Here is a 22,536-nt window from a genome sequence, read left to right as displayed (position 1 = left end):
TTGAATGTGAGGGACGTGAGGAGGAGGAGAGCAGGTGCAGGGCCAGCATAGGGGGGGCATTCCTGCCACCATCTGTTTTGTCTCGGAGGTCCTGGCCTGCAAACACGCACTCCGTCACGCCCCAAAGACAAACCCCTCCAGTGTGGGCTGTTGGGCGTCCAGTTTCCCTGGGCTACCACCCCCTGTTTGAGCGATCAGTCTGTCTGTCTAATGGGCACGGGCGCGACGAGGCCTTCGTAAGTGTGTGTGGGAGTGGTATTTATGCGGGACAGCTGATTAAGCTACAAGTTTTTTTTTTTATGGGAATATGTAACTTATCTGTTCTTACACTTGGTCGGGCATGACTAGCTGTGATTCCTGCCTGTTGCTGCTTACAGAGCTGCTTCCGAGCGTGCCTGTACTACAACGCACGCACATGTGAAGCTAACACAGGTCTTCAATGGCCCAGCAGGCTGTCGAAACGTGCAAAGAATGCTGCCTGGGGTGAGCAGCGCATGCTTTTGTAGACAGTTTTTCCAGCGCAGGATCTACAAGTGTGTTTCTGACAAGCACGCTTTGAGACTGTGTTTCTGCCAGGTTGAAATTGGTCATGTTTCTGGGAGGACATTCTATCTCTTTTGTACAGAATTGCACTTTTAGGATCACTATTGCTGTTATACTCCACTGAAAAGGTAGTAGGGTGAGATGGACAAGGCAGAGAAGTTCTTCGGGTAGCCAAGAAAAACCTTAATTCTTTGTATTCATGCTGTGGTTCCCAATAATTATTGTCATTGGAGCTTTACTTTCAACACCCATTTGTTAGGTGTGAATTCCCAAAGCATCAGTCAAGTGGAAATGGCAGCAGGTGGTTTATTTAAGGACAATTTACTATTATATTTATGTTAAACCCCGTTCGGTTTCCTGTGGAGTGATGTTTCCCACCATTTCGTTCCTGCTGTTTAGAGTAACAGGACTGTATTCAGGTTTGTCACGAACTCGACAAAAATCAGCTGTTATGTTAACGTGTGTATATGTATATGTATGTGTGTATATATATAATTATTGGTTTAAAGTAACGTAGGTATGCATTGGGCATACTTGAAACACTGCCTGTCATTGTATTGAAAACTGTACGCAGTACAATTTGATCCTAATCAAGCAATACATCAAAGATCATGCCTAGACGACTAAAATGCCCGCTGGGATACTGCAATTAAAAATAAACTATACATAAACAACTATAAATAATCTATGACGGAACAAACGTGATGCTATGAGGAAATTGAGGCTGCCGACAATACTTCACAGAAACATCCGTGCAAATATACGTGGTATGTTGCTGCCGAATTAGTTTATATACAGACTACTGCACTAAAGTACAGCACACTGCAGTGCAAAACAATGAAACCTAAAACGAGCATAAGCATACATTATTATTAGTATCAATAAGGGTCTTTTCTGATATTTTTGCGTGGGTTTAGGGTTTATATTTCTTTTCACAGTTTGCAAATAAGAGAGTAACAAAGTAGCTGGTTTACTGTTCCGATTGCACAGCTGTAACCAGACAAGCTCACAGATTTACGGTCGCTTTGGTGCAGCCTTGTCCTCAGTCCTGCGCAGTTCTACCAATGGGATCGGTGCGATCGTGCAGATCTGCGCACAGCTGCGGCAAAGTGCGCTGCAGGAGTGTGGCCCGCTGCCCTGCGGATCTCGACAGGTAGGGCCCCCCGCGTCACAGCCGAGGCCCCGCCCAGCCGCTCCGGGGCTCCGGCAGCGCGGTCTGGCAGCGGGCAGAGTACACCTCCACCGCCGCGGAGCAGCGCCGCCATGTAAGTGTCCGAGTGGAAACGCTCGCTACATTTAAAGCTACATGTTTTTCATGAATAGGACACTTTCTGACTATCAGGTACTTCAGTGCAGCAGTTTAGCGCTTGTGAGGAAGTTGCGTCCATGTGAAAATGTGTTTTTGTTGCATCCGAAACATTTGCATTGGCTCTGATGTTAAACTGGGAGTATGTTTGTATTTTTGAAGTGTAGGTCATATTCATATCACCAGCACGGTTGGTTTAATGAGAGAAAATACACTTTAAAACAGTATGGGATGGTAATGTTACAGTAGTAGTACAAGCAATAATACATATTATTTATTAAGTATGATGTAATAGATTTTTGGTAGTGTGGGTGTTAGTAATATTAATGTCTTGTGCAATTGATTTTAATGACAAGAATAACGTTAATAACGCCTTTTAACCTTGTTCATAAATCTATATAAATCTATATAAATAATGTGGTATTCATACGCATAGCTTTTTTTTCTGTTCCCAGAAGTTTGCTTTAAAGGCAAAAGCTAGTAAGTTGCGTATGTTAGGTGGTTGTTGTTGCTCATATGTATTGTTGGCAACGCATACAGTTTCGCAGTGTTTATGAATGAGACTCAGTGAAAGTGTCTGCGGGCCTGCGGGGCTCACCTGGGGCGGGGGGCGCAATCAACACCGGGGCCAGACAGCGATTGTCGGTCCTTAAACTGTCTGGCTGTTAGTTCATCGGAGGTTTCCATATTTCCTTTAAATACAAGCAATTACTGCTGACTGCTCAATTTACATTACAAATCCAGCAGCATGCATGTACTATGGTCTTGGTACAGCATTGCTTTAAATCTTTTGAGTGCTTTAAGGTAGGGCAATGTGAACTCTGGGTTCAAATTCCAGAATACATTTCAGACCTAACTATCTCTCCTTCCACTTCAATGAATCATTCCAAATGCAAAAGTGTACAGTATTTTAATACAGTGCATTTAATCTGTAATGCCTACTTTGTTCATACCTGTATACGTGATAATCTGCTGTACTAATGTATTCTAAATTAAAACACAGTAAAGTTTACAATTTATTCAGTACAAGACTCAAAGCTTTCCGAACTCGGGTGTAAGCGTTTAATTCTCCCACAGCACCACGTCATCCTGTTTTATTAGTTTGTACTTGTAGATAAGCCCTTTGAGCACTGGCTTTGGCTGCTCTGTGCTGACGTCACAGGACCACAGGTACTCGGTGTGCTGGCTTCTGTGTCACAGGAAATTGCCCAGACTCTCCCAGCACATGGGAACAGCCAGCGGTGTGTCACGGGCAAGTGTCATCATCGGAGCACAGTGATGATGTCATTCACACCGAGACCCCTGATTGACCCTCAGGTTAACAGTCAGGTAGATGATGTTAGGTCTGACTTATTCAAACATTGTTGAAAATCACACGCAGAAATGAGGAGCCTTTTCTTCGTTTTTTTTATTTTTATTGAAAAGATTACATTTAATGAATTCTTAGCCTATTGGAAAGTTGAGAGAGAAATGGGAAAACAACATCAAAACTTATCAGAAAAGCAGCAGATTCCTCATCTGTTTCTTTGCCGTATCCCAGTGAATGAGTCCGTCCAGTTGGCCTCGACGGAAATGCTCAATGCTCTCAACACTTCATTTTAACGGTCCTGAGCATAAAGAATCTGTAGGCTATATTGTGATCGTCTACATGAAGGGGGAAACCTTTTTAACGCACTGAAAAAGGTGTGCTTGGCATTCGGCGGATTGGTGACTGGCACTGGTTGGACTCCTGTGTTACAGAAAGACTGATGTGGAATCACTGAGTTAGATTGCACAGTCGGGCCACTCGGATGAGAAGGTGATAGTCTGGTATTGGTATTCTGTAGCCAGCGCTTCGAGGCCTTGGCTGAGTTTCTTTAATCTTTACAACATTGAACAGAAGGGGAGAGACGGTGCAGTCTGAGTGGGCAACATGGTCTTTAACCCACTTATGTCGGAAACTAAATAACTAAAGTGACAACCAATTTAGAAATAATGAGATGTGGAGAATGTAGGGCTTTTAAAAAACATAATTTAACGGTCTCCAAAGCACATTTTTAAAAAAAGTCCAGTGTGCGCCTTCTGGCTACTTGCTTGACATCAGCACTACCTGAGCTCTCCAACACAGGGTTGAGTGGCTGGGAATTTTCTACTGCTTCCCCCTGCCCTGGGGCAGATCGCTGTCTTAGTTTACATTTTTAGGACTTTAGGGTCAACAGGACACTTAGTTTCACCCCTTCATTCCACTACTGACAGAACACTAGTGTTTTACAAAAACTGAAACCTGCATCTGCACTTTCAAACACTCCTCCATACAAACTGCAGAAACAATGGCAAAAGATCTGATAAGGTCTTTCCTTGACAAGAGGTCGAGATAGACATTTTTTGTCTGGCAGTGTTTCCTGTCCATGCTCTTAAGATCATGGTTTCATCACCTGACTGATTTGCAGCCACCGCAAGAGATCACAAAACGGGCACTCCTGTTCCTCTCTGGTCCCAGCATGCAACTGGACAGACACTGTTTTACAATGTCCCAGCATTTCACAATGTTACAGAATTTGCACTCTGTCTATCCACTTCTCACACTTAAGAGCTCAATCTTAAAATGGTGTTGCCCATGTAGAAACCACTGGCCTCTGAGAGAGTGAGAAGCCAGCCTTTTCTCCTCTCTATCCAGTGGTAGTAATTCTGAATAAAAACAAGTGGGGAACAGAAAAAACTATATAATTTAAATAAAACAAACCCACTCCACTAATTCTGTGACTGTGATTGCTATAAGTCTTTCAAGTGTAAGGATACTTTTTTTTTTTTTTTTTCATTTCCGTACAGAATTTGTGCAGTTTTGCACAGGAGCACAATCAAACCGATCAAAAGCAGTCTCCAGGCCGGTCCACTGTATTCACAACGATCTGTTTCTCTTTTTGCAGGCACTCCTGACACCGTAAGTTATTCCCAATTCTCACACCGAGGACTGACTCCTGAAGCTCTGACATGGAAACTAAAGATGAGACAAGTGACACAGACAGCGGGATCATCCTGCAGTCTGGTAAGAAGGGCTCCTCCTCTCCTTCTCACATTCCTTCTCTCTCTCTCTCTCTGAGATGGTTTTAGAGGAGCAGAACATGGAAAATTGGGCAGGAATGATTTTATAACCTTTTTTTTTATTCTGAGCATGATGAAGGGCAGTCGCATGAGTAGGATAATAACGCTAACCACAGCTCTGAGCAATGTTTTCGCATTATGTAAAATGCCCAATATCTACACATCTCTCCGCCTTGATGGGAGAAGCCAGCATCGCTTGTGAAATCCCCTTCAGTTTCCTTCATCTCTCCATGTTGCTCTGCCTGTCCCAGCAGCTGCTTCCGGAAAACGATTGCGTTTCTTTTAGATTTACTTACAGTTGCCCTGATGACAACTGCTTTCTGTGCTGTCACACCCTTTTTAAAACATTCAGGGTTAAAATGAAATCACAACACACCGTCTCTACTTACCTGCTGTGAATAATCTCTTAAACCCTCAGCGATTTGAAAAACAAAGCCCATGGCCTGCGGTTACGGCTGCCTGGCCTTTGACATGAACCCAGCGCTATTGTGTCAACAATGTAGCGGGGGCATACGAAATACATTTGTGTGTACACTCACCTTTTCTTGTTTTGCTTTTGTAGCAAATACCTTTTTGGTGCAGTCGATTATTATGCTGGGAGGAAAACAACTTCTTGTTAATTGACCTGGGAACGCCCAGTAACAAAGAAGCAAGTCCGCAAACAACAGTTTCCAATTGACTGGGAGAATTGTAGGCCTGTTTACATTGCGTGCCCTTAGATAAAATGGGTTTAGATAGATTTTTATTGACTTATGGGGGTGCGGATCGGTCAGAGTGGCACCCTGTTTCGGGAGACCGTTTGCTTGTTTCGCTCACTGTGGTGTTGGCGCGGTGTTGCAGGCCCAGACAGCCCCTCTTCCCCTGTGAAGGACCTGACCACACACACGAGGGCCGTCAAACTCCGCCACAAGTCCCTGGAGGACCGCCTGGAGCTGTGCCTGCTGGAGCTGAAGAAACTATGCATCCGAGAGGCCGTGAGTACACCGTGGTGCTTGTGAGGGGAAAAACAGTGTAGCCTCGCCCACAAAGTCAATACTCGCCCAGCCAAGGTCACAAACACTTCAGTTTCTTTTATATAATACCTGTTAATGGGTGGTTGACTGGCTTCAGAAAAGGCTTTTTTTTCTGTCCTTTTGAATGTGAATTGATTGTTCATCCAGTTAGGTAACAATCTTATAGAGGTGGTGGAGAAGTCAAGGCAAGGGTTGTTTTGTTTAGCCTAGTGGTTGTGTTTCTGGGTGTAGGTGGAGGCTGTTATTCTGGCTTAAGGTTTGGGGTTAGGCACTACATGCCAGTGCTGTTATTGCACATTTGGGACAGGGGTGTACCAATCCGAATAACTGACTTAAATACTATTTTTTTTTTTTCTTACAACTTAGTCATCATCAACATGGAAGGAACCCATTAACCTGTTATTCTTTATTAATTCAGAGTTGGCCAATCTCTCCCTTCTCTTGCATTTTCAGTTTCTATCTGTGATAATGAGAAAATATTCTGACTCATGAATTCGTTTGCAACAGACAAAGGGAAATTAAATGGGATTAATTTGTGATTAATTCTGATTTGTGTCTCTGTGTTAGCCTATACAATAAGATCCACCAAGTCAATCCTACAATAATAGTTTTGCACACAAATGTTTCCTAACCAGGATTTTCTTCTTATTGATTGGTCTGCCAGATAAGGCCGTAACTCTAATCTTTCATAGAAGAGATTTGTTGAGAATATGCGGCACACCCTAACCTGGGAAGTCTGTGGACGTGTTGTTTTTTCTGTTTTGCTGGATACTTACTTTGCCAGCAGTAAATGTATCCATCATTTATACAGAAAACCTGTCATTCTTTCTTAGAGCCTCTTCAAGAGAGCTTTCAGTTCTTGCCTCTCCTCATTAATCATTTCTAACAACTGCAGAGACCCCAATTTACTGTGACCAAAAGCTCTGGTGTGAAATATCAGTCGGCTGAAGCCTGTCCCATGTTTCCCCGGTTCAGCAGGCTCGTCTCTCCTGCTGAGGCTTGTCTTGAAGTGCCAGGATGATACTTAGAGACTCCAGGAGGCTGCTTTTAGCTCTCCTGAATTCATTGAGGAATTAGGAATTGGGGGAATCTCTCATGGTTTTCATTTGTACACAGATCTTATTGAACATCTGGTGCTGGTTCTGTTTGTGGCTGACAAAAGTCTTCTGTGCTCGACTGTGACCGAATGGCTTTGTTATTGTCACACGTGTGTCTTCTGCAGGTTATTGTGGTGAAGCGTTATATGATGGTAACCTCATCGATATTGAGTGAATCAAATGGCTTTAACATAAGTAGGAAGATGATTGTCCTGCTTTTCTTAAGGGCAGGCAGTTTATTGGAGGGTGATTGTGATGTCAGGGAGGCCGCAGCTAAGAGGAAACATCCCTGGAAAGAAAGCCACCTTGACCGTGCTAGCATTGGACTGAAATAATGTATTGAATATAAAGAAAGGGGGAGGGGAACTAACCCTTGGACTGTTGCACCTTTTGTGGACATGCCAAGTGGGGCACAGAGTGCGGATTTGATGCTATCTAGATGCTTGTTACCCATAGGGGCAGACATTGCACAGATCTAGGAGATTGGGTAAGACGTTCACACGGTACAGACGGCAGGGTGAGAAGCATGGGAGAGTTACATAATAGAAAACTTTAGCTTGTCAAGACATGAGTTCCCAGTGACGCCAATCTCTTTCATCCAGTTATTTAATATCTCCTTAATGTGAGAATCCCATCCATCTTTTCAGCATCCATGCCCGGGCTTGGTAGTTTGTTTCCATACAGAGTGTCTTTATATAGGAGTTCCTCCTTTCCTGACTTGCGTGTGCTTGCATTAGACAGGTATCTGTCCTCTTTCTTGTCACTGAGATCAATACAACCTAACAGAACTGCTTAGTTTATAGTCAGCTCTTTACTGTTAATATCCATTTGTAAGGCGAGATCCAATAGAGCCCAAGGGAGGGTAACTTCAGGGGGGAAATCTGGGATTATAAAGGAGCTATTTGTGGATTTTCTCACTTTCTTTGGAATCTATCAATAATAATGTCAAGAAATCATCCCCTGGGTGCTCAGTGGAAGGGTCCATGTTATGACACCGCTCCCTGCTATCTTGGTTTGACAGGAGTTGACCGGGCACCTCTCCAAGGACTACCCGCTGCTGCCTGGAGAGAAGCCGCCACACATCCGCCGGCGGATTGGAGCTGCCTTCAAACTAGACGAGCAGAGCATCCTGCAGGGGGGCGAGGTATGCATGGCTTGAGCCTGGATGATAGTCGGCAGACAGCAGATCATTGCTGTCCTTGCGATCCTTGGTATGGATGGTAAATGTAATGACACAAAAATGTTGTTGAGACTATTCATTAGAATTGAAAGGTCACAAACATGAGGAGAGCCCTTGGCCATTACGCTTCTCTGTTTACTAGTGGTCTTTGGCCCCAAGGTTCCAAAGGAATCGGTTTCAGTAAAGTTTCCTGGGGATCTCAGAAGCAGAAGTGAATGCTGCTCTCGCTGTTGTAAGAGCTGCTGTTGCTCACTAACCCCCCTGCTGTTTTCCCCAGGACCCCGAGCTCAGGTCCCTGGAGGCCGATCTGGCCCTGCAGCTGCAGATCTATGAGGCGGCGCGCAGGCTGTCACTGGAGGAGCACCTGAGCAAGCCGGTGAAGAGGAGCCGTCTGCAGCAGGTCAAGCGCGAGGAGAGGAAGGTGAAGGAGCTGCAGGGGGCCGTGTTCCAGCTGCGCCTGCGTCATGGCCGCGCCTCCCCGTGCCGTGCCGGCACCCCTCCGCAACAGAGAGGTACGCCGCCACGCCACCGTCAGTCGTCTGCGTTAAACTAGCTCCCTCCATCTGCCTTTAGAGATGTCTGTTATCGTATGCAGGGTTATTGTACAGAGGCTGTGAACAGTGAGAGATGCATATGCAGCTCCAGCACACCTAACACTCGGACGCTCTGTCCCCTCAGATCCTGCCATCTCTGACGACAGCTCCCTGTCGGACTCTGCGCTGCTGGAGGAAGGTAAGAGACCCAGTCGTGCAATTCTCTCTCTCTCTCTCTCTCTCTGAGGTATACAAGCACAAATCCCATTCCTGTCCTATGTGTTTTGTAGAAGAGACACCCAGCCAGCCTGCACCCCCCGCTGCAGACCCCCCACCGACTCACCTAGCAGTCCCCCTCCAGGCCAGGCAGGGCTCCCCCCTGCCCTCCCGCCACAGCCCCAGACCAACCCCCCCCAAGACCCTGGAGGGCCTGCATCCGGGCTACATCCCTGTGGAGTATGAACGCTGCCCCATCCAGAACTCCCCCTGGAAGGAGTCCAGCCTCGACCAGCCATACCAGAAGCCGAAGAAGACCCATTCGGCATGCAGCAGCCAGTCCAGGTACGCAGCGGCGCTCGGCACTCTCCGATGGCTTTTCACCATGATTCGTATCGAGGGTCAGGACTGTATCAGAGCTGGGGTACAGGGGGCTGATCAGGGGTTCGAAGGATGTTTTCTGACCCCTGGCAGGTCTGGTTTGCAGCAGAGCAGACAGGTCTTGGATGCAACTGTATCTGGAGTCCTAATTTCACTTTGTTTTGCCTGAATTTGAGGAAGAAGCAGTCGGGAGAAATAAAAGTGAAGACTGTCAAGACGTATATATGGTATTAATGGGAATTGAAACAACAAAAGAACTAAAATGTCCATCTAAGTAGCAACTCCACGAATTATAATTTTAACCTTTTTCTGTCCAGAAATCATATGCATCTCTTTCCTGATGCGTGAGCGGTTCTGCACGCCTTAAATACCCGAGGTGTGTCATGGTCTATTTTAAACAGTGTAGCCAAGCCGTCTCTTCAGACCATCAGAGGGATAATTGCCACTAATTACCCACAATTACCTTTGATAATTCTTAAGAGCAGCAGTAGGCTGGGGATTTGGACAGGGATTGATGGGTAAAGGAGTCATTCAGAGTTATTTTGAAATTGTCTCTCCTGCCAGACCAAACAAACTTATAATTATTTATAAAAAAAAAAGATTAGCTTTTTAAAGGTATGCAGGGAATATAGGATGGATTTCACAGCTGAAGTCATGTGAGAAATGTACTTTTTTTTTCTATTGGGATTCAGCTGTTTAAGCCCCCAATTCAAAGTGACAATTTGTTAATCAGCTCCACTGACTGCCATAACCCTTCTTGAGATGGATGAAGACCGCTCATGCACTGTCGCTCTGATGGTGAGGAGGACGAGTGAAACTTACTGACTCCACTTCCACCGGTGCTATCAAATCTCATTTCCTTTCCTACCGATTTGATTCCCGACAGTGTCACGCTGGTGCTCTAATCCGGTCTGTAAGTGAAATAGTCATGATGTGAAATTCCACACTTTCAGTTTTGTTTTACATTAAACCAAGGCTCAAAACGTTAGGATGTCATTGTTCGACAGACTGGGATGTGTGAGCTGGAGTCCTTGCTCCATTGCAGCTGGGTGGATCGAGCCTGTGAAAACAAATATGTTGTTTTTCCAGACCCCCCAAAAATGCGCCCGCTGTACACTGAGCTTCTTTGTTTCAATAGTGCCGGAACAAGCCTGCTCGGTTTAATGACATTAGATGGAGATTACGGACAGCATCGCAAGTTGTGACTAACGCAGATCGCTTACCATGCAGCCACACTGTCTGGGTTCGGCTCCTGTACGTTAATCCCCAGGATGACTGACTGTGTATGTGTGTGTGTGTCTGTAAGGGAAGCCGTGTATTCAGCAGCACAGTGATACCCTCATGCTTGGCGTGTATGGGCTGAATGCTGAGACTGGGGCTGAAAAGTCTTCTGATTGTAATTGCTTGCGTGTGAGGGTGTGGTAGTGTTCAGCAATTAATACATTCGCTTGCAAGCAGCAATATGTTTAGATTGTTGTGTTGTGCTGACACCTTTTAATAAACCCAGGGGGTTTTCAAGAGACAACAACAGCATGCGTTGACAGAACAGTTGGACAGTGACTTTTGGATGTTTATCGATTTTATCTCTTGCTTGTACACAGTAGTCCTGCTGTGACCCCCGTGTCAACCCCAGTGGACCCACGCCTGGGAGAGACTGCCCTTCCATTCCAGTTTACGCCCATCAAGAACCTGGCGCTGCACCATAACCACTCCAGTAGTGCCCCCTCCACCCCTGAGTTGGCCGGCCGGAGACCACACTCTCAGTCATTCAGGTGAGGAGGCCACGCTCGTGCACATGGGGACTTTTCTGTGTTGCGTCGTTTGCATCTCTGTATTTCATCCAGGAAAGAAAAACTTGGGCCATTTCGGTAGTCTCTCTTCCATTCTCAGTTCCATTCCATTATGTCTTCTTTTAGGGTCCCCAACACCAATCCTCCCCAAGACCCCAACCAAAACCGAGGCCGTGCCCGGCAACCCATGAGACGTTTGATTGATTTCACGGTGACCTCTCCAGAGTACTCCCCCCAGAGAGGCACCCTCGGAAACCCCCTGTACCAGTCAAGCTCCGAGGACAGTAATTCAGAGTACTCTGTGCCCTCCTACACCAGCTCCCCCAGCCATGAGATGGTGTCTGAACTGGCCAAGCCCTGTCCCCCTCCTTACCCAGGCTACCACGGTGGGCACTACCCCGCTCACCAAAACGGGCACCACGGTGGGTATCCTGCCTTCAGCGGCCCGGGTTACTACAGGAACATCCAGCACCAGTCCTCGCCCAACTTCCACCGGGGGTACGTGGATGAGGGGGTGGGCTTCTCTCCAGAGCTGGACATGGGGCGGCTATATGTGGGACCCCCACCGCCCCACCACCTCCACTGGGACCAACGGGACGGCTGGTACGAGGAGATGCCCCCTCGCCGCATCTCAAGGCCCCTCCCCGCCCACGTTAAGCTCTCTCGCGCCCCCTCACTCAAGGAGTACCCCCACCACCACCCCAGCATCAGCCGGGCCCTGCCCCGAGAGGTAGTGTCGGAAGAGCTGAAGTCCTGGCACCAGCGCAACCAATTCAGGGGAGGCCGGCCCCACTCGCTGGACCGGCAGGGGGCTGTCCGCCTGCGTAGCGCCCCGGGGAGGGAGTCCCCACTTTCCCTGCAGCACAACTTCCACCCGCAGGTACGCCATGCAGCTGGGAGCCCGCTGTGGGCCGGGGAGGGGGGGAGGGCTTGGCATTTGCCAGTCCAATCTGAGACCAGAGTTTACACCACTTTCACGTACAGAGACCCTTATTTCTCACTTCATGGATACTAAATGGGTCGTTTTGTCCACAGTGGACAATTGGGCTCTGTGGATTCCTCCCATATACAAAATACCAAATGTTTGTGGTGCAATATATTTAAATGCATATAATTTTGTTAATTATTCTTACTTATTAATCGTTAATTTTGTTTTTGCACACACCCCTTCCTTGTGAAAGGTGAGCACAATCTGTTCCCTGTGGGTATAATCTGAAACCCAGGCAGGGTTAACCTTAGAAAAATAGAATGAGGGCATGGGGGCAAAGGTGGGAGACCTTTTTAAATATGTTAAAAGAATCCAGAGCATTGGTGCCAAACGGAGCCCAATGTTTACATGAACACTGAGCAGAAGAATAGGATTATTGAGGAAGTGGTGATGTTCGCTGACTGTGAAGGATTCTGTGATGTGGTTCACCTGTCTGAAGTCACACTCAACACGGACTGGGACTGAGCATCCGCATGGAGAGACACGCTGTAGATGATGCATATCTTAGCAGGAAATCAGACGTGAGAAACCAATTGTCAACAGTGTTTCCAAAACAAAATTGTGTAAATGATGTGGATTTTAGAGTATATAGAGCACAATAGTGAAAAATGGGAGGGTAGTTTTAGAGGGACATGCAGAGTAATTATTTTCCAAGTAGAGAGTGTGTATAGCTGTTACACAGGAAAAGGGTTTACCTGACTCGTATATATATTTAAAGAAAAGGTTTTGTTAAATGGTAGAAAGCCCCCCTAACTTGCCTAATCACTTGACGTTCAACTCTGTCTTTTGATTGACACCATACATCCAACTGTAAATAGACAAGAACAATCACTGCAACTGTGTATCTATTATCATGAACATTAAATTGTGTTTTGTCACTACTTTGAAGTCCAGTTTCTTTTACAACTTCGTGATTGAAGAGAGCAGAACACAAACCTGAGATCTAGATCATTCTCAGTGTATTTTCTTATTCATTTAACTGAGTACAATTCAAGTACAATCTTCGCACTTTATAGATTCCCTTTGTAAGCAACATTTAAAGAGAAACAAAGTGGGTGAATGGGACAGTTATAGAGGGTATAAACACTAATTGTTCTGATGTATTCTTTGGCTTTCGGTGACAGCATGCCTTTCAGGGGCAAAAAGCAAAGTCCCAAAGTGAATGCGTTTCATAAGCAAAATCTCTCCATGAAAGGAGAAACTTCAGTAAACCAAAGGAGGTTTCACCTTGCCCCTTTAGAAAAACATACTATGAATTTTCTTGTTCACTCTTTGAACGTAAAGCAGAGGAAAATTGAGCTCTTTTACTCTCCATTTGAAGCAGTGGCTCTTGTCTTTCTGTGTGACTGGCGGCTGTTGAAAGCACAGCTCTCTGGAGGTGTGTTACACTGTTCAGTGCTTCCCGGGTGTCAGATGAAAGGAATTTCCACTTGCAGAACATGCTGGTTCTTGGCAGGGGCGATGTGTGCAGGCCTGTCAAGTCCTGAAGGTGTGAATTGTGCTGGGATGGGCTGAAGGAGCACACGTACTTGCGGTGGGTGGGGAGAAAGCACAGAGTGTGCTAAGGATGTGGTGTTCCAAAAAAGGACTTTCCACAACAAAGGGTGCAGCTAAAGTGTACCTTTTTATGAGTTTGTATTCAGCCGCAGTGCAAAGTAAATCCAATTAGTCAACATTAACCTTGCTGCCTTGAGTTACATTGGGTTGAACTGCGGTGAAATAAAAAATATATATTTTTAGCCTTTTTGTTTTTTTGTTCTTCCTTTTGAATATCTATGTTTAGAGCTAAGAAAGTAGTAATCTGTTTATTTATGTATTTATTGGTATGGAAATATCTGTTCAATTTGTGCATGTGAGCGGCGGTGCAGAGTTGCAGCAAAAGAAAGATTGTATATAGAAAGATTCCAGTCTCAAAGACATCGTTGTGGAGTCTGCAATGAAAGGACCTGGACTTTTGGGGACTTGGATTTGAAGACGGCTGGCCGCACTTCAAAGTCCAGATGCATCAATTAGCCTCGAACTGCACCTCAATGACATGAAATCTTCTCTGGGTTTAGCTCATTACTCCATGGCCTGGGGAATCGCGCTTGTGATCTCATGGTAATGAATGGGTTTCTCCCACCCAAAACCTACCCGTCACACAATTCTTTAAATTTACAGAGCTGAATGATAAAGCTAATCCAACAACTTTTTGGCGAGTGATAACGTTTAATTGAACAGATAATGTGCACTGGTTTGTAGGGTGTGGATTTCAGTTGATTTGTCTGGCACTCAAATTCTGCCTTCTCTGGCCTGTGCAATCTTGTCGGCTTTTTCTTCTTCTGTGGGCTCACCAGCACAGTCTCCTCTTGATTTTCTTCTGTCTGTGTGATGTCCGAATCACAGCGAGCTTTCAGCAGCCTTTTTTCCATAGAATTGCCTCTTTGTTTAACCACCAGAACTACCCGGCCTTGCAAAAAGGAATTTGAGCCCCAGTGGAGAAAAGGAGATTCATCACAAGTTCACACAAGTAAGATGCTGCGTCTGCATGGCAGTTCAATGTCGGGCTCTTTGAATCCTGGGCCCGCTGAGGCCTACACCCATGTACAGGCACGGATTGGGTACCAGAAAGTGCGGGAGGAGCCGGTCTGTTTGGACCTGTGTGGGCCGCCAGTCTATGTTTGATTTTATAATCTTATAGTCTCTTTCGTGTGTATATTGTCACAGCAGTCATCTCTTGGGCAGATCCAATATCACAATATCCAAGGGGGGGAGGTGGAGTGGCCGTTCCCGGATAGGACAGTGATAATACTTTAGTGTTCAAGATTGTAATCGTTTTTTTAACGTAGTTTGTGAATTGAGACGATAGCCAACACTTGCTATTTGAACATCCTGAAAAAATCTGAATCAGTCCAGGGCTTGTTGCACTCATAAGGAGAATGAGTCCGGGCTTGAATCTGAACGTCATTCATGGCCTGAATAAGTCTCAGTACCGTAAGCTCTGTTTCACTGGAAGAAAAGTGACACCTTTACTCATAGTGTAGATCAACATGCTGTCAATGATACTGCTATGTAAAAACCTAATAAAGTGCTTGTTGTTTTACAATAGTTATGTTGTAGAAACTGTTTCATTACGTTTTTAAACAAACTGTTTGCGTGTCTTATAAAGACCAATTGTTTGTGAGTTCTGCTACTTCCTTGTTGGCTGAACTCTGCAATCAAAGCAGTCTGTTTGACACTGATGTCAATGAAGCTGCTATGTGTCGTAAGCAATGTTGCAAAGTCGTGGCAGAAGAAGAGTGAATAGAAAAATTGAGTAGTCGGGGGAAAAAAAAAAAAAAAAATTAAACAGGATTTTCAACAGCTTATTATTTATTTATCATGAGTATGTGGCAACATAGTCTATACTTTGCCATAACTAAATTGCCCCTAATATGTTTGAAAAGCTGGTAGTTGCTATAGCCTACAATTTTATTTTATTTATACAGCATCATGATGGCACGCTGCGTGTGCTGACTTTATATTTCTGTATGTTGATTTTGCCATCAATGTGGGCAAGTGAATCAGAAATTACAGGTTTTCATTCCAGTCTGCCCCTGCCCATGTAGCCTGTACATTTACTTTGACCCCTTGTTAGTTTCATGCCTTAAGATGTGATAAGTTCGTTTTGTTTCTTTTGTATCCATGCTCCTCAAGTTCCAGAAATCAATACATTAATCCAGAATTATCAGAAATAGTTACATTTCCATTGAGAGGGAGAAAAAAGTCTGACAAAACAAAATGGGAGTGTAATAGTATAACGTGCAATGTTTTTGAGACGGTAATGCTAAAGTAGCTTACGGCGTTTCCAGATTTAAGCTATGATCCATTCATTTTGGTCTGATGTTTTGGCTGTCACTGTGATCTGTTAGGATTTCTCTTTTAAGACTAGGGCCTTTTTCTTTTAATTTGCAGCTGTGGCTTTGAAGATCACGCAGACGTTTCGATCAGGTGTTCCAGTTGTAGGTGGGCCATGTTCACAGCTCTGTGGATGCTCCCAGGATCCTCACTGACACGTCGGCAGCATTACAGATCAAAGCAGGAGCTGTGACAGGAGATTGAGGCTTGGTGTGAGAAGACAGGTGAAGGTGCTTTAAATAGAGCAGCTTGGCCTGTGGCTGTGGGTAACCTGGTGACGTGGCTGTCAGGTGTTTTCTGGAACTCACACAGTCTTAAATTATAGACCGGAATCGTGAGGTGTTAGGTATGTTTTGTATATTGCTTAGCAGGTGGCCTCCAGACTGATCCAATCAATGTTTCTTAAAGAACAAAAGTGAAAGTGTGAAGCAAAAGCAACCGATTGTATTGATGACAGTGCTGAAAAACAGGATCGACCATTTCAAAATCGGCGCTCTTTTGTGCCGTTTCACTATCGCTGCCTCCGTTCAGCAGGAGTGTGAACAGAAATGCATCTTTCATTTGCTTCTTAGTATGTGCTTCCCTAGTTGTGTGGTTATGCTGCAAATGTACATCCTTAACAAATGTCAGCCCCGAGTCTGAAAACACTTGGGTCGCATAGTTGTGAACAGGCTTTCAGAAATGTTTCGGATACCGATAAAATCGCTACTGGCGTGCGAGTGATACTGCAGAATTCACCTGTGGTCTTATCGTATGCAAGTGGCCCGAGTGCTGCTGTTGTGTTCAGCTCACAATAGAGGAGTCCTTTGTGCGGCGGAGACCGAACTGAAGCTGTGTTTTGGAAGCGTGAGTTTTATCGGTTGATCGTCTCCATGCTCAGTATGTTCTTGTGATGTTTATCAGGAGTCGTCACTTGAGAGCCGTCACTTGGACATTTGGTAGGATCTTTCCCCGAGTCTCGGAGACCGGAGATGTCTGTGTGCACATTCCTGCCGCCTAGTCCAGCCGCGCCGACACACGATATCCCTGCCATGCTGGTATACGGTGGCTCTTATCGGTGTCGGTGCACCAGGCTGGAGCCATTTAAACTATTCTGCCTACAGCTTGTCATTTCTTAATTTCCGTTTCTAGCACAGGCACATGTATTTACTTACTTACTTAATGGCATCAGGTTCACTAGTGGAGACGCTGTTTGCTGACTAAGTCTGGTTTGCTTCAGTCACACGTTGATCTGTTTTTCCGCTGTTCATATGTTCTCTCAGATTTGCATATTCTGTGACATAGTTCCCATAACGTTTAGATTATTTTTTCACTTCCAGTTTGAGTCTTTTTAACCCCTACAGGTGACAATATTCTGCCTCCTAAGGCTTGTTTCACAGCGCAGTTAACATGGTACCAAATACAATGATTTGATAATGCAAATAAACACTAAAGCTTCTGTCAATGCAGAAAGACACAGTTCTTGCTCCTGGCTGGCTGCCCGGGGCGAAGTGTGGGCTGTGGCAACTTGCCTGGATCCAGTCATGTCTGGGCAGAACTTGGGAGTTTCGCCTGAAGCCTCTCTCTCCCTCCCTCCCTCTTTCCCTCCCTCTGCCAGCACACTGCGAGTCACAGCATAACTACCTCTCCTTCTTGCTCCCATCCCCCTCTCCTCTATCGCTCCAACTCCCAGCCCTTCCTTGCATTGCAGTGTGAGAAGGTGTCTCCATTTAATATTTGGATTACAATCTGTTATGTAACTCCAAATGTGGCACATAAGGCAATGTGTTACAGTAAGTTGGTCTGTTTGGTTCTTTGTGTAGGTTACAAAACAGTTTTCCTAACAGCAGGATAAGGAATGTCGACCATGATGTCACTGTTGTATCTTTATTAAGATGTGTATTGCACTACTTTGATGTAACAATTGTAATAAGTATTTTGTTGTTCTACATCACAATCTGGTGAGGATTAGATTTATAACAGAGCTCTCTGGACTGCAGAGTCCTCTCCAGTCTCCTCTCCAGCACTTTCGGCTTGTTGACGCGCTTCCATCCCTTACAGCTGAGTGTCTGAAGTCGTAGATAAGCTCCCTGCATTGCATTGCCCCCACGCGCTGCACTGTGACTCACAGACATGACAGGGCCTTGGGTTAATCAGTCACTGGGAAGGGCAACCTGTCTGAGTGAAGCCATCTCGTCTGTGTTTTTGCTTTTGAGATGACACGGCCCCAGTCAGCGCTCTTTTCATCACGGTGCTTTTCACTTGTGTTGTAAAAGCCCTCTATTCATTTCTGACTTAAAACACCCCGTCGTCATCAAAGCTTTTTCAACCATCTGTCTGGTGGCAAAGCTGTTTGGTCTGTACCACCTGAGCCTCTGAACTAGAAGAATTGATTGATTTGAAGTGGAAGGTTTATTTATATAGCGCCTTTCACATGAGTGCTGTAAGGAATGCACTAAAACAGAAAACGGATGTGGATGTAGGTTTCATACTTGAAAGGCTGGTTTTGCCAACCCAGATTAGCTCTATTCATGGACTACTCAATGTTCTTTTAGGTGGATTGTGCTAATTAAGGTCTGGGAAACCAGCCGAGAGTGTTACTCTTTTCTAGCACTTTAGTATTTAAAGAAAGATGCATAAAAATAAACTACTTCATAAACTCAGACGTGCAGTATAAGCCGTGAAAGCACACTCAATTTTGACTGAACACCGGTTTTCTCTTCCCTTTTTTTGTTTCTAACTTACAGAAGGCACAAAAGGCTAAAACTAGCTGACCATAAAGCAGGTGGAGGGATAAAGATGTACACAAGCTTCTTTTGATGTGTTCTGGTACATTATAAATCGAGAATACGATTCAAGTAGTGTCTAAACTTGTTGATTTTTATTCATTAGTTCTGCTGTTGAGTTATGTGGAGATTCCCTCCAGGTGCTGGAAGAGTGTGGTCTCGGTTCCCACCCAGGTTGACTGGTTGACCAGCTCTCTGTCTCTCTAAATGTTTGCAGGATTACTCAGCTGTGCCATTTCCACTGCTCCTCTGCAGAGCGACACACACACCGCACCTCCCCACACACTTCTCCCTGCCTGTGACTGGTGCCGCTTCGTCACACCACCTCGTTCGCTGAGTTTCTGCTACAGTAAACATCTGCAGCTTCTCTGCCCAAACCGCAATTTGAGTGCAGCTGTGTTTGCACTGCGTGAGCCGGCCACATCAAAGAGGGCTTTCCCTTCCCCTCTGAAGCAGCCACCCACGGCAGAGGTCCTTCCAGGCTGCTGCTCGGCCTACAGGGGTGGGGAGCCTGGGGCCTGGATTCCCACACAGCGCGCCTCTCGACCTCTCCCTCTCATTACAGCGGCCACGGCAGGGGTCAGAACCTCTCTGGAAAGCCGAGGAGACGAGGGTGTGAATTCAGACATTGTTGTTGCCTCTCAACTGATAACTCCAGTATAACCTGAACATTTAAAAGCTTTGCTGAATTGTTGCTGTGATAGGATGTCATCACAAATAGTAGTCTTCTCTGAAATAATATAAAGCATTCTCCTAAAAATATATATACATATCGCCAGCTGACACCCTGAGAAGGCACGACCAGCTCAATGATCGTGGGATTACGGGAAACCAAGTCATGGTTTACTGTGTTCGCTTATGAAAAGGTGTCCCAAACAAGCTTGACATTTTGTTATTTGTATTTCCCCCCCAGAGGCACATCCTGCAGAGAGCGCCGGACGGGACGCCAGTGCAGTGGTTTGTGGAGGAGGATGCCGAGATTGTCAGCCAGGTGTAAAGTTGGGTTTCTCTTCAACTCGACACGGGCCTCGAGTTTGCCCCTCCAAAGAGAGAGCCGAGGCTCCTGTTTATGTACCGAAGCTCACGGACTCCAGCAGAAGGCTTGGAGAACAAGGATACTGCAGACGGGACAGTGGAGAAGGCCGGCGTCACCACAGATCTGCAACCTTTTGTTTGGAAAACTTTGCTTTCTGTGAAAAGCAAATGAGACCACTATGTAAGGCAGTTTGTCATGTACTTAACAAGAACAAAAAAGGAAAACGCCACTTAAGGAAAAAATATATATTTATGATTGGGGTGGGGGGTTTAGGATTGTATAGATAAGCCTTATTGTTGCCTTGTTTTATAGTTTTCTATAAAGATGCGGCAAAACTAATATTAGATATATTTATAGATATTTGCTTTGGTTGTATGTTTATTACTGTGTGCGGTGAATTGTGTGCAAAAGTCACAAGGATTGCTTGGTTTGTGTGTAGATGCTCTCCTTTTCTCCTCCTTAAAAGGACCCCCAGCTGCCAATACTGGACACAGCTCCACCAAGTGTGGGCCCGACCCTGAGCTCCTGGGAGATTATACTAGACCTATAATACGGACATCACTGGGTAGGACAGTGGCTGTCAATGACCAATGCTGTTCGTATCCCTGCTGTAAATGTATGTGGTGTTTGCACAGTTTTCCTATGGCGAAACTATTGCTTATGCTGCGTGTTCTTTTCTCTGTGTCGTCCCACTGCCTGTATCGTGGTGGACTGAACTTTCCACTGTGCTTCACTTTATGGGGCTTCTGCTAGGACAATAGTACAGTCATCTTCTACAAGGTGTCTGTCTGGCTGGATCTGAGCAATGATGTGTTCAGTTAGGGTGATGTCATGAAATGAACTTACTGCAGAGGGTCAGTGTGATGTGAACGACGGCCCTCATTAGGAACCACTTATGGAGACGCTTCCTAAACGTGACGTGATTTTAAAAGAGAAATTAAAATAGGAACGCAATGTATTACTTATGAGTTATATTACTTCAGATCACACCCTTAATCTGCTTTCAAGGGGTAATATATGGAAAGCAGTGGGGCAATGTTTGTAATAAAGTGGCCAGACCTTAAATTCATAATTTGTTTTCATTTTAAGCTCCTAAGCAAGTGGTGGTTTGAAGTGACTAATGCAGTAGAGCAGGTGACTTGAAATCTTTAGTTGTTTAAGAGCTAGTAAAGAAAGAGTATATAAGGGTGAGTATCTGAGAGTGGGGTCCTTATCCTAGGATCATTATATCAAGCAGTGGCAATAACGTGCAAGTTCAAAAAGGCCACCGTTTCCTAAGGTTAACGAGATTTTGCAACGTGTGTGTTCTGCGTGACCAATTGTATTGAAACGAACCAAGCCAGAGACGAACAGCATTTCGGAGGCCCTTGGTCACTCTTTTGAATTCCTGCTATACCTCAGGATATCGCACTGAAACTGAGTCTGTCCGCATGCTGTTTTGTGGAAGTGTTGTCAGATATTAAGTGTTGTCGCCATTCTTTAAACAGAACTTTTCCCCATCTTCTATTTGGGATAAAGAATGCAAGCCTGTCGTGCCTCTTAGCTGATCTCCAGTATGGCTGCCGTGTTTTTGCCTTTCGGTGTTGGGCTGGTGTGAAGTTTGTAGCAAGAATCAGCTTGAGTCAACTACTCCAGACTGGCAGATATGAAGGTGGCGAGTGAAGGAGCCCAATGGCATGCTACATGGGATGCCATCTTCAGATCACAGGAATTGTACAATCTGACTTAGTTCCCAGTGCCCATGGATTTTCACCCCCGGGACAAAAATAAAAGTGAACTGAAGCTGATGAATTCTGAACCTGGGATGTCTTTAAATTAAACAGGGTCCTTTAAAACTCAGATATTTCACATTGAAAGAAACCTCAGAAAGCTTTCACATTTCCTTCCTGAATCTCCATATTATACCATCTAATTTGTGTAATGATCTTCAAGCTGTATTCCTGGAGGCTTTACTAGATTAAATACTGGTGAAAAAGTAGATTTTTTTGCAATCAGATGGTTCTTGGATATTTTTACATGAAATTTGCAGAGAGACTTATTTTACAGTCCTTTTTTTACGGTGGAATGAAAGACTGGTCACTTCTTTCACGGCTTTAAACATTCAATTCTGTTTATCAATGGCTTGTTTTCTGGTAGCCATGCAAATCAATAGGTATTGGAATCACAGGTTTTTTGGGGGGGATCAGCTATATACACTAGGTCCCTTTTACAGGAAATAATACTATGGACCGTTTATTAGGTTATTTTCTCTTTAGAAAATTCACACATTGTTATCTTTGGTGAACAACTTATTTAAAAAAGAAAAAATCTGTGAAACTATATAATATGTATTTGTAAGTTAAATTCTTCTCTGTTGTACAGTATTAATTGTAAGCAATCAGTGTTTTTGTACTGAACAGACATTACATGGCATTTGTAATAAAATATTTGTAATATTCTGGGTTGTGGCTTTTGTATTGTTTTTTGGGTGGCCACAGAATTTGGCTCCTGCCAGAAATGGCTGCCTGGGCTCTGAAACTGTAAATGAACAAAGAATTGCACAAGAAGAGGCAGACTTGGATCTCTTACAAACTGTGGGAAGAAAAGACACAGGGATCCACTGATGCCAGAAGCCATGGGAAGGCTGTGGCCGGTGTCGGGTGTCCAAAGCCCAGGCACATCGGCTGAAGTGTTACGAAGCGCTGCGGAGTGTTTCTATAAACAAAGTCCTGTGATCAAGCCAGCCTCCTGC

General features: G+C 45.0%; 1 protein-coding gene across 3 annotated transcripts in view; it reads left to right on the top strand.

Annotated features, from left to right (window-relative positions):
• The window catches only part of inavaa (innate immunity activator a), a 32,921-nt gene extending 10,679 nt beyond the window's left edge, over nucleotides 1-22,242 (top strand). Inside the window, exons 2-10 of one of the 3 annotated variants that reach the window (XM_066703436.1) lie at nucleotides 4,756-4,874; nucleotides 5,771-5,904; nucleotides 8,062-8,184; nucleotides 8,498-8,732; nucleotides 8,899-8,952; nucleotides 9,044-9,314; nucleotides 10,952-11,122; nucleotides 11,267-12,020; nucleotides 19,683-22,242. In XM_066703436.1, the coding sequence (XP_066559533.1) occupies nucleotides 4,820-4,874; nucleotides 5,771-5,904; nucleotides 8,062-8,184; nucleotides 8,498-8,732; nucleotides 8,899-8,952; nucleotides 9,044-9,314; nucleotides 10,952-11,122; nucleotides 11,267-12,020; nucleotides 19,683-19,766 (1,881 nt within the window). In that variant the 5' untranslated portion in view covers nucleotides 4,756-4,819 and the 3' untranslated portion in view covers nucleotides 19,767-22,242. Of the gene's footprint in view, nucleotides 1-1,715; nucleotides 1,809-4,755; nucleotides 4,875-5,770; nucleotides 5,905-8,061; nucleotides 8,185-8,497; nucleotides 8,733-8,898; nucleotides 8,953-9,043; nucleotides 9,315-10,951; nucleotides 11,123-11,266; nucleotides 13,010-19,682 lie in introns of those variants that run through there. The other 2 variants (XM_066703435.1, XM_066703434.1) reach the window with 2 other exon arrangements.
• Nucleotides 22,243-22,536: the final 294 nt, after the last annotated feature.

Source organism: Amia ocellicauda, chromosome 5, assembly GCF_036373705.1.
Source record: "Amia ocellicauda isolate fAmiCal2 chromosome 5, fAmiCal2.hap1, whole genome shotgun sequence".
Lineage (NCBI taxonomy): Eukaryota > Metazoa > Chordata > Actinopteri > Amiiformes > Amiidae > Amia > Amia ocellicauda.
This window is presented reverse-complemented; position numbering and strand designations above follow the sequence as displayed.